The sequence below is a fragment of the Heterodontus francisci genome, chromosome 10 (genome assembly GCF_036365525.1).
Source record: "Heterodontus francisci isolate sHetFra1 chromosome 10, sHetFra1.hap1, whole genome shotgun sequence".
NCBI classification, from domain to species: domain Eukaryota; kingdom Metazoa; phylum Chordata; class Chondrichthyes; order Heterodontiformes; family Heterodontidae; genus Heterodontus; species Heterodontus francisci.
In genome coordinates, this window is record NC_090380.1 from 84,747,610 (window position 1) to 84,764,484 (window position 16,875).

General features: G+C 43.8%; 1 protein-coding gene across 6 annotated transcripts in view; it reads left to right on the forward strand.

Moving 5' to 3' along the window:
* LOC137374584 (NXPE family member 3-like) overlaps positions 1–8,550 on the forward strand; it is a 94,128-nt gene extending 85,578 nt beyond the window's left edge. For all 6 annotated transcript variants that reach the window (XM_068040910.1, XM_068040914.1, XM_068040913.1 and 3 more), the window contains one exon: positions 4,442–8,550. In XM_068040910.1, the coding sequence (XP_067897011.1) occupies positions 4,442–4,995 (554 nt within the window). In that variant the 3' untranslated portion in view covers positions 4,996–8,550. The remainder of the gene's footprint in view (positions 1–4,441) is intronic.
* Positions 8,551–16,875: the final 8,325 nt, after the last annotated feature.

Genomic DNA, 16,875 nt, shown 5'->3' on the forward strand with positions numbered 1-16,875 from the left:
AAAGCAAAATACTGCAGATGCTGGAAATCTGAAATAAAAACAAAAAATGCTGGAACCACTCAGCAGGTCTGGCAGTATCTGTGGAAAGAGAAGCAGAAGTAATGTTTCAGGTTAGTGACCCTTCTTCGGATCCAGTGCAGGAAGTTGGTTAATGACCACTCCAGGCTGGTAAAGTAAGAACTGCAAACACTTTTGACCCTTTGGGCATTATATGTGGCAGAGCGAGAGGGAGCGTTTGGTGGAAAGGGAGTGACCACTCAGTCATGTGCATTGAGGAAGGGAAGCAGGACATGCTCCCTGGGGCTTAGCTGCATCTTGATGAGAAGAGCTCGAGAGGGAGGCATATGTGTGCCCTCATGGACCGCTGGAATATCACCATCAGAGCACTTGGTCTTGTCTCTACTAGGAGACAAACTTTGTACATCATTGTGTCTGCAGGAGAAGACAGCCCACCTTCAGAAAGAGTGTGCCAAGACTGGCGGTGGAGTGCCTTATCTCTATGTCTTAAGCCCTTTCTTTTTTTATGCCCTCTGTTTCTTAACACTTTTCAGAATTCTATCATTTATTGTGTAATCCCTTGCCTTGTTTACCCTCCCTAAATGCATTGGTTCACACTGACCTGGATTTAATTCCATTTGCCACTTTTCTGCCCACTTGACCAGTTCACTAATATCTTCCTGCAGTCTACAGCTTTTCACAGAATTATAGAATTGTTCCAGCACAGAAGAAGGCCATTTGGCCCATCGTGTCTGCACTGTCTCTCCAAATGAGCAATTCACCTAGTGCCATTCCCCCGCCTTCTCCCAATAACCCTGCACAGTCTTCCTTTTCATACAACAGTCTAATTCCATTTTAAATGCTTCAATTAAACCTGCCTCCATCATACTCTCAGGGAGCACATTCCAGACCTTAACTGCTCGCTGTGTTAAAAAGTTTTTACTCATATCGCTATTGCTTCTGTTACCTATTACTTTAAATCTGTGTCCTCTTGTTATCATGGGATTCTTTCATGGGATGTGGGCACTGTTGGTGAAGCCAGCATTTATTGCCCATCCTTAATTGACCTTGACAACTGAATGGCTTGCTCGGCCATTTCACAAGACAATTAAGAGTCAACCACATTACTGTTGATCTGTCGTACATGTAGGCCAGACCAGGTACAGATGGCAGATTTCTTTTCCTTAACTGAACCAGATGGGTTCTTTCAGAATCCATGATAGTTTCATGACACCATTACTGAGACTAGCTTTCAATTCTAGATATTTATGAATTAATTGAATTTATATTCCACCAGCTGGTGTGGTGGGAATTGAACCTGTGTCCCCAATGTATTAGCCTGGGCCTCTGGATTGCTAGTCCAGTAACATTACCAATACGCCACCGTCTCCCTCATTTCTCACCCACTATCAACCAGATGCCAAATTTTCATATCATCTGCAAACTTCATTAATAATGTCCCCTACATGTAACTAAATTTTTGAAACAAATATCACAAACAGCCCTCAACCTTCTGGGATTAGGTCTTATCCCCATATTGGAGTAGATGGAGCCGAAAAAGTTGATGTGGCTCACATTAGCAGCACATTTTTTGCTGTTAAGCATGAGACCTTTTCTTCTGGCTGTTTCAATGAAAGATTCTTGTCATGCTCTTCTTTTGTACTTCCCATGACTGCTATGTCATCTGTTATGCAAAAACGTCCAGGAACATTTTTAGTAACATGATCCATATGCTGTTAGAACAGGTTTTGACATCCTGTCAAACCAAATGGTAAGCATAAAAAGCAACATCTTCCAAATGGTGTTCTGAAAGTTGTTAGTTCCTGTCAATCTTCAGAAAGGTGGACTGATCAGTATCCATGTTTTGCAACCAACTTCAAGAACAACTTGCCTCTCGCATATCTTGGATTTAACTCATCCAAAATAGAAATTTTGTGAGAACATCTTTTGAGTGCTCTATATTCTCCAGCCAGGGGAAACAATTTCTCAGTGTCCAGCCCCTTCAGAATCTTACATATTTAAATGAGATTACCTCTTATTCTTCTAAACTCCAGAACGCTTCGGTTCAATTTACTCAGCCCCTCATTATAGGACAATCATCTAATTCCAGGAATAAATCTAGTGAACATTTGCTGTACCGCCTCCTAGGCAAGTATATCCTTCTTTAGATAAAAGATCAAAACTGCGCACAGTACTCCAGGCAGGAATAGGCACCAACATGTTGCACCAGGGACATTTGAAAAAATTATTGACTCAGCCACGAAGATGAGGGCAATTAATTTATATATAAGATTTAGAGACAATCTAATGCCAACAAAACACAGCCCAATTTAAAACACATTTCTCCCTATTTAGTGAGTACCTGGCATTGTTTTTGCTTGCACAAGTAGTCAACGTCTGCGCACACACTTGATGTAGTGATGTGGAGAATTCGGACAGATGTCCATCAGTTAGGTGTGATCTTGATCTCTCTCATCTCTTCCTCTCTCTCTCCTTCTCTGTGTTCATCTCTCTCTCCTCTCTCTCTCTCTCCCTCCCCCTTGCTCTATCTATCCATCTCCCCTCTCTCGCTACTCTCTCTCTCCCCCTCTCTCTCTCTCCCTCCTCTCTCTCCCCCCTTCTCTGTGTCCATCCTTCTCCCTGTCTCCTCTCTCTCCCTTTCTCCCCTCCCTCTATCTCTCCTCTCCCCCTCGCCTGCTCTCTCTCCCATTTCCTCTCTCCCCATTCTCTCTCCTCCTCTCCCTCTCTCTCCCCCCCCCCATTTCCCCTCTCTCCCCCTGTTGTATGATTACCTTTAAGAGTGATGTCCCTTTAAGATCTTAGTATGCGAATGAGCTAAGTACCAGAATGCATGATTCATGTGATTCGATGCCAGTAACTGTAAAACCTGGAGGAAGGTTCTGGAAATAGTTAGCTTTGTACTGTATATAATAATTAGCTGTTGATAAACCTATTTGAGATCTTCAACCAACTGGACTCCACACATTGGACTTATGTTGCATGAACACAAGAACACATGAAATAGGAGCAGAGGTAGACCATATGGCCCATCAAGCCCGCTACACCATTCAATATGATCATGGCTTACCTTGGGCTTCAATTCCACTTTCCTGCCCACTCCCCATATCCATTGATTGCCTGTGAGACCAAAACATCTGTCTATCCTAGCCATAAATGTATTCAATGATGGAGCATCCACAACCCTCTGGGGTAGAGAATTCCAAAGATTCACAACCCTTTGAGTTGCATCAGACAACATGAAAAGAACTCATTACATGGTGGCAACTCGTCATTACAACTCCCTCTCCCTCCCCCTCTCTCTTCCTCTCTCCACCCTCTCCCTCTCCCCCTCTCTCACCCACTCTCCCCCTCTCTCTCTACATCTTTCTCTCTCCCCCTCCTCTCTCTCCCCCACTCTCTCTCTCTGTCCCTCCCTGACAATTGCAGAGAGTGGATAGCTCCCTAGAGCTGATTTGTGATTGGTCAGTTTCTTAAAAAAAAATCACAGCTGTCAGTTTCACAGCTGACAATAGCAGGAACAGCAGCTTCCAAACTCAGAACAAGTTCGGGGTTTCGGCGAGCTTTTTTACAAAAAACCATTGGGGCTCACTGGAAAACCCCGAATTTCTCCGGAGTTTGGAAGCTGTTGTTCCTGCTCTTGTCAGCTTTGAAAATGACGGCTGTGAATTTTTTAAAGTCGGTCTTGTCTTTCTCATCCCTGAAATTACCAGACACAGTCGTCAAAGCTTTTACCACAGACACTGCTGTCCATGTATGGACATGTTGCTGGCACCTAACTCCAGGTGTGGTCTCACCAGACCTTCTTGTTCTCCAGTCTCTTTGTAATAAAGGCTAACATGCCACTTGTCTTCTTAATTGCTTGCTGTACCTGCATGCTAACTTTCTATGCTTTTTACGAGTACACCCAAGTCTTTCTGAAAATCAACATTTAAAAGTTTCACACCATTTAAAAATATTCTGCTTTTCTATCCTTATTGCCAAAGTAAATAATCTCACACCTCCGCACATTATACTCCAACTGCCCCTTTGTTGCACATTCACTTAACCTGTCTAACTCTTTGCAGGCTCTTTGTGTCCTCCTCACAGTTTATATTCCCACCTAGCTTTGTATTGTATCATGATGCATCAGTTTAAGTGAAGAAACTTAAAAAAGGAAAATAAATAATTTACATATATGGAAGCAAACTAATATGCTATAAAATATATACTCTTATTTGCCAGTTTGTCAGTCTGTACTTACCGCAAGATTCCACTGTATGATTTATGTCTCTTAGCTCAGCAATTACATTAGCACGCTGGAAAATCTGTGGCTTCATTTTAGTGTTCTGCAGTTTGCAATGATATACCCTCCCAATTTCATATCTGTTAACATCAGCAATATTGTGGCTTAGTATGTTAAATAATGTTAACATTTCTGTTCTAGGGCCCAAAATGTTTAATCTTGGAAATCCTTCAAATACGGGCCCTCACCTTGCTGTGGATTTGGAAAATAACATCTTGGTGGAATATCATGCTCATGGCCCTCCAGTCCAGTTGAACGTTCTTTCGAGTCAGCACCTGAAGTACATTTCAAATGCACTGGATGAAATTAAAGGAGGAAAAGACACAGTTATAGGTATCACCTTATGGGCCCATGTAACCACCTATTCAGTAGAAGTGTATATCCGGAGACTACAGAACATCCGGAGGTCAATTGTACAGTTGCTTGGCAGGAATCCAGATACAGTGGTTGTAATAAAGACTGCCAATGTCCGGGCTCTTACACAGCATTATAGTCTCTACCACAGTGACTGGTACTCCTATCAGTTTGATTTAGTGATGAGAAAGATGTTTACAGGCATTAACGTGGCATTTGCGGATGCCTGGGAAATGACATTGGCACATTACTTGCCACATGATATACACCCCAAGCAAGTCATTATAAAGAATGAAATTGATGTGTTTCTTTCATATGTGTGTCCTTCTGAAAAGAGATAAATGCTGTATTACCAGGTTTTATTCATAATGTGACTCAAAATTTAAATAATGCCATTGGAACTCTTTGGCTTGTGTAGCTGATGAGAACTGATGTGAATTTTTAAACATAGATATCATGAAGGGAGTTTTAATTTCCAAGAGGGAGTGGGTAGGAGGCTAAAACCTCTGAAATATGACAGAGCTTTGGGAAACTGGCTCAAACCACTGACTTGCACATTTAACTGGAGTGAGTTAGGTTGCATGCAGGAAACTCCATAGGAAAGGCAGGTTGACTAGTTACATATGTTAATAGCTCATTAAGAGATATCTTAACAGGGGATTTGGGATTTAACTGTGGGTGCACGGTTTTCCCAGACATCACGGAACTTGCTAGTAAAGTGTGGTTGGAGCACAGCGGCAATTGAAGGGGCTGAAGAAATGAGAGGCAAAATTCCCATAACGACTGAAATGTCACAGCTGTTTCTTTACCTAATTGTGTGAAAGATCTTTTTTCCTGCAGTACTTATTCTGAGAGTTTACTTTTACTCCTTTACCAGTTGTTTCTACCGCTTTGGAGTCATTGCACTACTTTGGAATTGACTTTCCCTACGTGGGTGGTCACTTTCATGACTTGGGAGGTGACTTCCAAACCCGCGACCTCTTTCACTTAGAGCAACAACAACAGCAGGCACATGGGAATACCACCAGCTGCAAATGCTCCTCCAAATCACACACCATCCTGAATTGGAAATATTTTGCTATTCCTTCATTGTCGCTGCATTAAAATCCTGGAACTAACTACATTCCAGCACAGTGGGTGGACCTACATCACAAGAAATGCAGCAATTCAAGAAGGTGGCACATTACAACCTTTTCAAGGGCAGTTTAGGGTGGGCAACAAATGCTGGCTTTGCCAGCGATGCACACATCCCCTGGATGAATAAATAAAACAAGTTTCACTGCTTGGGATATTTGTGCATCTAATCTCCATTTTGCATTTGTAATGTACCAGATTAGCATGGGTGCTGCTTATGTTATTTTAGCTTATATCTCAGGTGAGGAGTAAGATGACCAACAGCATCAACTGCACCAGCAAAAGTAGGGGGACCAGCAGCAGCAGCATCACCTGCTGCTGCAGCAGCAGCAGCAGCAGCAGCCCTCTCCTCACAAACCTGCTGCTTCATATGAGAGAGGGGATGAGCAGGGAGGTGCAGTTCACAGGAGGTAATATCCACAACACAGAGTGTACAGACGGAGGATCAGCTTCCTGGACATGCCTGAATTCCAGTGTCACATGAAGCTCCGGGTCATGCGCCAAGTCATGGCAGACATTTGCAGTTTGCTGGAAAAGGACCTGATACCAAGTGGAACTGGTGGCCATGCTTTACCAGTAACTGTCAAAGTCACCACCACCCTCAACCTCTTTGCTTCAGGCTCCTTCCAGGGATAAAGCTGACGACATTTTCAAGATTTCTCAGTTATCCACCCAAAAATGCATCACACAATTGACTGGTTGCCTGGGAAGGGAATTGTGTACCCTATGCCACCGATGATGCCAGACATAATGAGCAGGCACTAGGGTTAGTGGCTCTGTTTGGCTTCTCACAGATGTAGGGCATCATTAACTGCATACATGTGGCACCAAGGACCTCCTGCCCTTCCCTGATCACCCAGGAGTGTTTGTGAATCATTAGGCCTTCAAATCCATCAATGTAAAGCTGGTGTTAAAACACAAAAAGAGTTTTTTATGCAGATGTGTGCATGATTCCCAGGCAGCAGGCATGATGCTTATATCTTCCCTCATCTCTCCACATCTTGAAGCAGACATTCCTGCTGATTGTTTGGAGAATTAAAACATGATTGCTGACACCCATGAGGAACCCAAACAATGAGGCCTAGGAGCACTACAATGAAATGGATATGGCAATGAGATGTGTCATTGAGCAAAGAATCGAAATGCTGAAGAGGTATTTTAGGTGTCTCAAAAGATCTAGAGGCGCCCATCGATACGCACCAGCCAGGGTCTCCAGAATGGTTGTGGTATGCTGCACTCTGCACAACATTGCACAGCAGCAAGGTTTGGACCTTCAGCAGGAGCAAGTGCAAAGACAACAGATCTTCTTCAGAGGAGGAGGAAAACCAGAATGAGTAATGCCATTCAGTCAGAGCACTTGCAGCAGTGCACATTGCTGCCTGGGATTACCAGGTTTCCCTGATAATGGCAAGATTCAGTTAGGTTGCACTGGTGCACCTCTCTGGCAGCCACATGTTAAACCTATTTCACCCCACCAACTTTACGAACATACATACGAACCTACAAATTAGGAGCAGAAGTAGGCAACTTGGCCCCTCGGGGCTGCTCTGTTGTTCCACAAGATCATGGCTGATCTGATTATAACCTCAACTCCACATTCCCACCTACCCCTGATAACCTTCCACCCCTTTGCTTATCAAGAATCTATCTAGCTCTGCCTTAAAAATATTCAAAGACTCTGCTTCCACCGCCTTTTAAGGAAGAGAGTTCCAAACATTCACGACCCTCTGAGAGAAAAAATTTCTCCTCATCTCTGTCTTAAATGGGTGACCCCTTATTATTAAACAGTGACCCCTACTTCTGGATTCTCCCACAAGAGGAAACATCCTTTCCATATCCACCCTGTCAAGACCCCTCAGGATTCTATATGTTTCGAACCAAGTTGCCTCTCACTCTTCTAAACTCCAGCAAATACAAGCCTCGCCTGTCCAACCTTTCCTCATAGGATAACCCACCCATTGCAGGTATTAGTCTAGTAAACCTTCTCTGAACTGCTTCCAATGCATTTACATCCTTCCTTAAATAAGGAGACCAGTGCATTTTTTGTGGGATGCAGGTGTCGCTGGCAAACATTTGTTGCCCATCCCTTTTGTCCTTGAACGGAGTGGCTTGCTAGGCCATTTCAGCGGGCACTTTAAGAGTCAATCATATTGCTGTGGGTCTGGAGTCACATGTAGGCCAGACCAGGTAAGGATGGCAGATTTCCTTCCCTAAAGAATATTAGTAAACCAATCGATAATGGTTTCATGATCACCATTAGACCAGCTTTTTAATTCCCAGATTAATTGAATTCAAATTTCACCATCTGCCATGGTGGGATTCAAACCCATGTCACCAGAGCAATAGCTTGGTTCTCTGGGTTTCTAGTCCAGTAACATTACCACTACACCACTGCCTTCCCCCTAAATACTGTACACAGTTCTCCAGCTGTGGTCTCATCAATGCCCTGTGTAACTGAAGCATATCCTCCCCACTTTTGTATTCAATTCCCCTCGCAGTAAATGATAACATTCTCTTAGCTTTCCTAATTTCTTGCTGTACTTGCATACTAACCTTTTGCAATTCATGCACTGGGACACTCTGTTAGGGTCTGAAGTTTTGTTAATGGATGAAATCTACCTGGTAGTTCAAGATAATAGGGTGAACAGGTGTTGGGTGTTAATTATTTAAGTGTATTCAAATGTGTATAGATAAAGAAAAGCCAGCCAGCACTGGTTGTTGTTAAGAGTGCAGATGTAAGTTCTGTGGCAAGCAATAAACAATCTCCACCAAAGCATCCTAGTCTTAGTGTCTTCTTCACAAACAGGTTTGGAAGTTTCTTGAACATTGGTAGCAGAGAATGGTTGCCTGAAAGTCAATATTGGAGACTAAGATTTGTTTTCAGACAGGTGATTAGAATTGTAGTTTTTTTTGAGAAAGCTGTAATTGGGTTTTTGTTTTGAAGAAAGGTGACTGAAACCAGGTGTAAGGTGTTGGGATATGATTTTCCACTGCTGTTATGTGACGCCAAACCTTATGATCAATGGAAGAATGAAGTTGATCTATGGAGATGGGTTACGTCTTTACCTCTTTCACTTTCTGCCAGAAGCTCGATCAGGAGCAATGTATTCTTGGAGCTCGAGGCTCAACACTTGGACAACAAGGAAGGTTTGGACAATCTCTTGAAATTTATGGATAAAATTTATATGAAAGATGACTTATTGAGTGCCTATGGGGTGTGGTCAGACTTTGATAAATTTAGAAAAATGGCTGGTTCTTCTATGGAAGAAAACTCCATAATATATAACTGACAATAGGCAAGGTTGCAGCAATTCTGCTTGGAAATTCCTAGATCAGTATTTGCCTTCAAATTAAAAGCAAAATACTGCAGATTCTGGAAATCTGAAACACAAACAAGAAAGGAAAGCAAATAAAGCAGGAGTGGGGCAAGAGATAACAAAAGAAGTGTTGATAGGTGTCCTTTTACATGTTTAATATCTGCCAATTCTGATGAAGGGTCACTGATCTGAAATGTTAACTCTGCTTCTCTCTCCACAGATGCTGCCAGACCTGCTGATTATTTCCAGCATTTCTTACTTGCCTTCAAATTGTTGGATTGTGCTAGGATATGAACATAGATAGGCTCTTGTTATTAACTGGAGTTAGATTCAAAGGAAGAGATATGCTTTTTGATCAGATGTCTTGACCTAAAGTTGCCCTAAAAAAGTTTTTGGGAAAACATCCCTTTCCAGCTGCTTTCATTGGCATAGATGGGCTCCTCAGTGGTGACACCAAAGGTGGAGGATGCAATGCTCGCAGCACTTCAAGGCCATTCAAATATGGTACCCAAATATCGGTACGAAAGTAGAATCATACACTACGAATGAGGTTAGAGACCCTTTTGAGGCAGCAAAATGGGGCAATTATGGCAGAAGGATGAACCCCAGGAATAACCAACAGGTGTTTCCAATGTGACTCAAAGTATCATTATGCATTGCATTGTCCAAAAAGGAATAACAGGGTTTCTGAGATGGCACCTGATATGGAAGGTTTGGAAGGTGGAGATGACTCTACTGATGAATCAGAAGGAATTGTACTGGTCATGAGAAGCTTCAGTTGGGTAATGAGTGTCCTAGGCACAGATTTGTTAAATTGTGCAGTACTAGACAGTGGGTGTACATCCACAGTCTGGAGTGGACTGGTTAAGGTGTTACATGTAAGGAAGAAAGACTGAAATAAGGTCAAAGAATATGACAGTTCTACCTGTTTCTGGTTTGTGGCTAACAACACATTGAAATCACGAAAGAGTGGTAATTCCGTGCAAAATAGCAGGGGTAAGCCATTTTATTTGTACGGATGTAGTATCTGGTGAAATACCTTTGCTGTTAAGCAAACCATCTATGAAAAAGGCTCTGATGAAATTGGATATGGAACGTGATAAGGCGATTGTCTTTGGGAAATCTGTAGCTTTGTGATTTACATTGTTGGGGCATTATTGTATTCCTTTAGCATGATCTAACATCTCTAAGCAGGATCGTTGAAGAAATATTAATGGCATCCAGGGTAGGGATTTAAAGGAGAAAAGGCAAAATATTTCAAAACTACATCGACAGTTTGCATATTCATCTTGTCATAGGTTGAAGATTCTGTTAAATGATGCAGGGGTAATGGATGATGACTACACTAAACTTATCAAGGATGTCAGTGAAAAAATGTGATATCTGTAAACAATACAGGAAGATGCCATTGCGATCCAGTGAGTCTCCCATTAGCAAGGGACTATAATGAAGCTGTAGCAATGGACTTGAAGGTATGGGATAAAGACAAAAACATTTTTCTTCTACACTTTATAGACATAGCGACTCGATTCAGTCAATAATCAGTAATTTATAGTAAAGACAAAAAAGTAATAGTGGACAAGATAATGGAAAGGTGTATTGGAACGAGTCTGGGAGCACTGGCTAGGTTTCTAAGTGACAATGGAGGAGAATTTGCGAATGAGTTCAGGAGTATGCATGAAAATATGAATATTGTAGCAATGCACACGACAGCAGAAAGTCCTTTTAGTAATGGGATTTGTGAGAAATCATTTCGTGATTGACAAAATACTCCGTGACTCTTTGGCCGACCAGCTAAATTGTAAATTGACTACCGCTCTGGCGTGGGCAGTACATGCAATAATCACGCTTCAAATGGTTGGGGGCTACAGCCCCTATCAATTAGTTTATGGCAGGAATGCGAAAATACCTTCAGTAATGTGGGATCATCCCCCGGCTTTAGAGGGGACTGCAATTAGTTCAGTTTTTGCAGAACATTTGAAGGTCATGCACGCAGGGCGAAGAGCATTTATTAAGGTGGAGGTTTCAGAAAAAATCAGGAGAGCTTTGAGGTATGCAGTCCATTAGCTTCAAAATTAAAGGTAAGGACTTTAGATTGTAGTGGGTAGTGTTTGGAGTAGAACAAGGCCCCTAGCGTAATTAGTATTTTTTAATTAAAGGGAGTAACTAAGTAATCTAAAGGTAAGTCATAGCAGGAGATCTTGCACCCGTGATATGCTTGTGGGAAATCAAGGATGCTTCCCATGTCCCTGACGACCATGTGTACAGGAAGTGTATCCATCTACAGCTACTGTCTACCTGCATTACGGAGCTGGAGCTGTGGGTGGATTCACTGTGGAGCATCTGTAATGCTGAGATCATCATGGATAGCACATTTAGCCAGGTGGTCACACCGCAGGCAAATGCTGCAAAGGCAGAAAGGGAATGGGTGACCACCAGGCAGAGTAGAGGAAGGCAGGTAGGGCAGGAGTCCCCTGTGGCCATCCCCCTTTCTAACTGATATACCGCTTTCGATACTGTTGGGGGAGATGGCTCAGGGGAAAGCAGCAAAAGCCAAGTTCATGGCACCTCTGCTGCACAGGAAAGGAGGAAGAAGAGTGGCAGGGCTATAGTGATAGGGGATTCAGTCGTAAGGGGAACAGACAGGCCTTTCTGCAGCTGCAAAAGAGACTCCAGGATGGTATGCTGCCTCCCTGGTGCTAGGGCCAAGGATGTCTGAGTGGCTGCAGTGAATTCTGAGCGGGAAGGGTGAGCAGCCAGTTGTCGTGGTACATATCGGTACCAACGACATAGGTTTAAAAAAAGGATGAGGTCCTACAAGCTGAATATATGAAGTTAGGATGTAAATTAAAAAGTAGGACCTTAAAGGTAGTAATCTCAGGATTAGCCACGTGCTAGCGAGAGCACAAATAGCAGGATATATCCGATGAATATGTGGCTGGAGAAATGGTATAGTGGGGAGGGATTCAGATTCCTGGGATATTGGGACCCGTTCTGGGGAAGGTGGGGCCAGTACAAGCTGAACGGGTTGCATCTGGGCAGGACCAGGACCACTTTCCTCGGGGTGGCGGGGAGGTGTTTGCTAGTGCTGTCAGGGACGGTTTAAACTAGAATGGCAGGGAGATGGGAATCTGAGCAGGGAGACAGAGGAGGGGGAAACAAGGATAGAAATGAAAGACAGAAAGGTAAGAAGCAAAAGTGGAAGGCAGAGAAAACAAGGGCAAGAAACAAATGGGACCATAGTTCAAAATGAAGCTAAGATGGCTAACAATGTTAAAAAGACAAGTCTAAAGGCATTGTATCTTAATGTGCAGAGCATTTGCAATAAGGTAGATGAATTGACAGTGCAAATAGATATAAGCAGTCATGATATAGTTGTGATTACGGAGACATGGCTGCAAGATGACCAAGGATGGGAACTGAAGATCCAGAGGTATTCAATATTTAGGAAGGACAGGCAAAAAGGGAAAGGAGGTGGGGTAGCATTGTTAGTAAAGGAGAAAATCAATGACGTAGTGAGGAAGGATATTGGCTTGGAAAATCATGATGTGGAATCTGTATGGGTGGAGCTAAGAAACACCACGGGGCATAAAACATTGGTGGGGGTTGTCTATAGGCCCCCAAACAGCAGTGGAGATGTAGAGGATGACATTAAACAGGAAATTAGAGACACATTTAATAAGGGTACAACTGTAATCATGGGTGAGTTTAATCTGCATATAGATTGGTCAAACCAAATTAGCAATAATACTGTGGAGGAGCATTTCCTGGAGCATGTATGTGACAGTTTTTAGACCAATACATTGAGGAATCAACTAGAGAACAGGCTATCCTAGACTGGGTATAGTGCAATGAGAAAGGATTAATTAACAATCTTGTTGTGCAGGGTCCCTTGAGGGGGAGCGACCACAACATGATAGAATTCTTCATTAAGATGGAAAGTGAAGTAGTTCAAACCGCAACTGGGGCCCTGAATCTAAATAAAGGAAACTATGAAGGTATGAGGCGCAAGTTGGCTATGGTAGTTTGGGGAACTTTACTAAAAAGGTTGACGGTGAATAGGCAATGGATAATATTTAAAGAACATGTGCATGAATTACAACAATTATTCATTCCTGTCTGGTGCAAAAATAAAACTTGAAAGGTGGCTCAACCATGGCTTACAATCTAAATTAGGGCTAGTATTAGATCCAAAGAGGAGGCATATAAAATTGCCAGAAAAAGCAGCAAGTCTGAGAATTGGGAGCAGTATAGAATTCAGCAAAGGAGAACAAAGAGGTTGATTAAGCTGGGGGAATTAGAGTGCCTAGCTTATACGAGTTACCAGACCCAATTTTATTCCGAGATAGGTATTTATGCATTAATTCATAGCTGTCAGCCATTTTTGCAGCTTCCCTCACTCTTGTGACCCTTTGTTCTTTGATGTGGGTTCATATGCTACTTGGGATCCTATTTTTAAACTCTTCCAGCAACATCACCTCTCAAATTTTCAGATGAGGGTTCAAATTTGAGACCATATACAATGGCATTACAATTGCTGAATCCCCCACTATCAACATCCTGGGGGTTACTATTGATCAGAATTGAACTGCAATAGCCATATAAATGTTGTGGCTACAAGAGCAGGTCAGAGGCTAGGAATTCTGTGAGTAACTCACCACCTGACTCCCCAAAGCCTATCCACTATCTACAACACACAAGTCAGGAGTGTGATGGAATACTCTCCACTTGCCTGGATGGATGCAGCTCCAATAACACTCAAGAAGCTTGACCCATCCAGGACAAAGCAGCCTGCTTGATTGGCATCCCAGTCACAAATATTCACTCACTCCACCACCGACTAGCAGTGGCAGCAGTGTGTACCATATGTAAGATGCAATGCAGCAACGCACCAAGGCTCCTTAGACAGCACCTTCCAAACCTGTGACCTCTACCACCTAGAAGAACAAGGGCAGTAGATACATGGGAACACCACCATCTGCAAGTTCCCCTCCAAGCCACACATGGCTTGGAACGACATCGCTGTTCCTTTACTATCGCTGGGTCAAAATCCTGCAACTCCCTTCGTAAGAGCACTGTGGGTGTACCTACCCCATGAACTGCAGTGGTTCAAGAAGGCAGCTCACCACCACCTTCTTGAGGGCAATTAAGGATAGGCAATAAATGCTGGCCTAGCCAGTGACGCCCACATCCCATGAAGGAATAAAATAAATACGCAAAGGTCCGAGAAGCTGCCTGAGGCTGAGACAGCTGAGGCCTCCGGAGGACTGTGGGTGGCCAGGTCCAGATTGAGCCCTCTGTCAATAGCACAAGGCATGCTGGAGTTGCAGAGAGAGATAAGGCACCATCTGGTGGAGCTGCTAGAGGCAATGCACAGCCATGAGCAGACGATGTAGTCCATCCATAACATGGATGGAAAAGGATAGGAATGGTCCTCAGGTTGAAGTCCTAAGTTGGGGGAAGGCTAATTTTGATGGCATCAGACAGGAACTCTCAAAAGTTGAATGGGAGAGGCTGTTTACAGGCAAAGGGACATCTGGCAAGTGGGAGACTTTTAAAAGTGAGATGGGAAGAGTTCAGGGCCGGCATGTTCCTGTTAAATGGAAGGGCAAGGCTGGCAAATTTAGGGAACCTTGGTTGACGAGGTTATATTGAGGGTCTGGTCAGGACAAAGAAGGAGGCATATGTCAGGTATAGGCAGCTGGGATCAAGTGAGTCCCTCGGAGTATAGGGGATGCAGGAGTACACTTGAGAAGGAAATTAGGATGGGGAAAAGGGGCCATGAGATTTCCCTGGCAGATAAGATAAAAGAGAATCCTAAAAAATTCTATTAAGAGTAAAAGGGTAGCTAGGGAGAGAGTAGGTCCCCTTAAAGAGCAGTGTGGCAATCTGTGTGGAACCACAGGAAATGGGCGAGGTCTTAAATTAATAATTCCCGTCTGTATTTATCGTGTGGAAGGTCATGGAAGCTAGTGAGTTCAAGGGAGGGAACACCGAGATCCTGGAGCATATCAACATTACAAAGGAGGAGGTGTTGGAGGTCTTGATGCGCATTAAGGTGGATAAATCCCCAGGGCCTGACCAGGTGTATCCTAGGATGCTCTGGCAAGCAAGGGAAGAGATTGCTGGGACCCTGGCAGAGATTTCTGTGTCATCGTTAGCCACGGGTGAGGTACCGGAAGACTGGAGGATAGCTAATGTTGTGCCTTTATTTACGAAGGGCAGCAGGGATAAGCCAGGAAACTAAAGGCTGGTGAGCCTTACATCAGTGGTGGGAAAGTTATTGGAAGGGATTCTGAGAGACAGGATTTATATGCATCTGGAAAGGCAAGGTCTGATTAGGGATAGTCAGCATGGCTTTGTGCGTGGGAAATCATGTCTCTCAAATTTGAGTTTTTCGAGGAGGTGACCAAGAGGATTGATGAGGGCAGGGCAATGGACGTTGTCTACGTGGACTTTAGCAAGGCCTTTGACAAGGTCCCGCATGGTAGGCTGGTCCAGAAGGTTCGAACACATGGGATCCAGGGTAAGCTAGCAAATTGGATACAAAATTGGCATGGTGATTGGAGGCAGAGGGTGGTAGTGGAGGGTTGTTTTTCAGATTGGAGGCCAGTGACCAGTGGTGTGTCACAGGATCGGTGCTGGGCCCTCTGGTTTGTCATATGTACTAATGACTTGGATGTGAATGTAAGGGGCATGGTTAGTAAGTTTGCAGATGACACCAAAATTGGTGGTATTGTGGACAGTGAAGAAGGTTGTCTAAGGTTACAACAGGATATAGATCAACTGGGAAAGTGGGCAAGGGAGTGGCAAATGGAATTTAACGCAGACAAGTATGAAGTGTTGCATTTTGGGAAGTTAATCTAGGACAGGACATATACAGTGAATGGCAGGGCCCTGGGGAGTGTTCTAGAGCAGAGAGACCTTGGGGTGCAAGTACATAGTTCCCTGAAAGTGGCAACACAGGTAGACAGGGTGATGAAGAAGGCATATGGCTTGCCTTCATCGGCCAAGGCATTGAGTACAAGAGTTGGGACGTCATGTTACAGTTGTACATGACGTCGGTTAGGCCGCATTTGGAGTGCTGTGTGCAGTTCTGGTCGCCGTACTACAGGAAAGATGTGATTTAAAACTAGAGAGGGTGCATAAAAGATTCATAAGGATGTTGACTGGTTTGGTGGGCTTAAGTTATGTAGAGAGATTGGATAGGGTGGGTCTGTTTTCCCTGGAGCGAAGGAGGCTGAGGGGACATGATAGAGGTATATAAAATTGAGAGGCATAGATAGGGTAGATAGCCAGAGTCTGTTTCCCATGGTAGGGGTGACTAAAACTAGAAGGCATAGATTTAAAGTGAGAGGGAGGAGGTTTAAAGGGGATCAAAGGGGTAAATTTTTCACAAAGAATGGTGGGTATCTGGAATGAGCTGCCTGAGGAGGTGGTGGAGGCAGGAACAGTAGCGACATTTAAGAGGCATCTGGACAGGTACTTGAATGAGAAAGGCATAGAGGGATGTGGAATTAATGCAGGCAGGTGGGGTTAGTATAGATAGACATTATGGTCGACATGGACGTGGTGGGCTGAAGGGCCCGTTTCTACGTTGGACGACTCTGACTCTATAACATGAGTGCTGCCATGTCTCAAGCATGAGTGCATGGTTTCCTCCATCGAGAGGTCGGCGACCCTCATGGAGAGCCAGATTCCACAGCTGCAGAAGGAACAGGAGCCTGGAGACTTCTCCCACTCCTCGTCCTTTGATGGTGAATTGGGTGG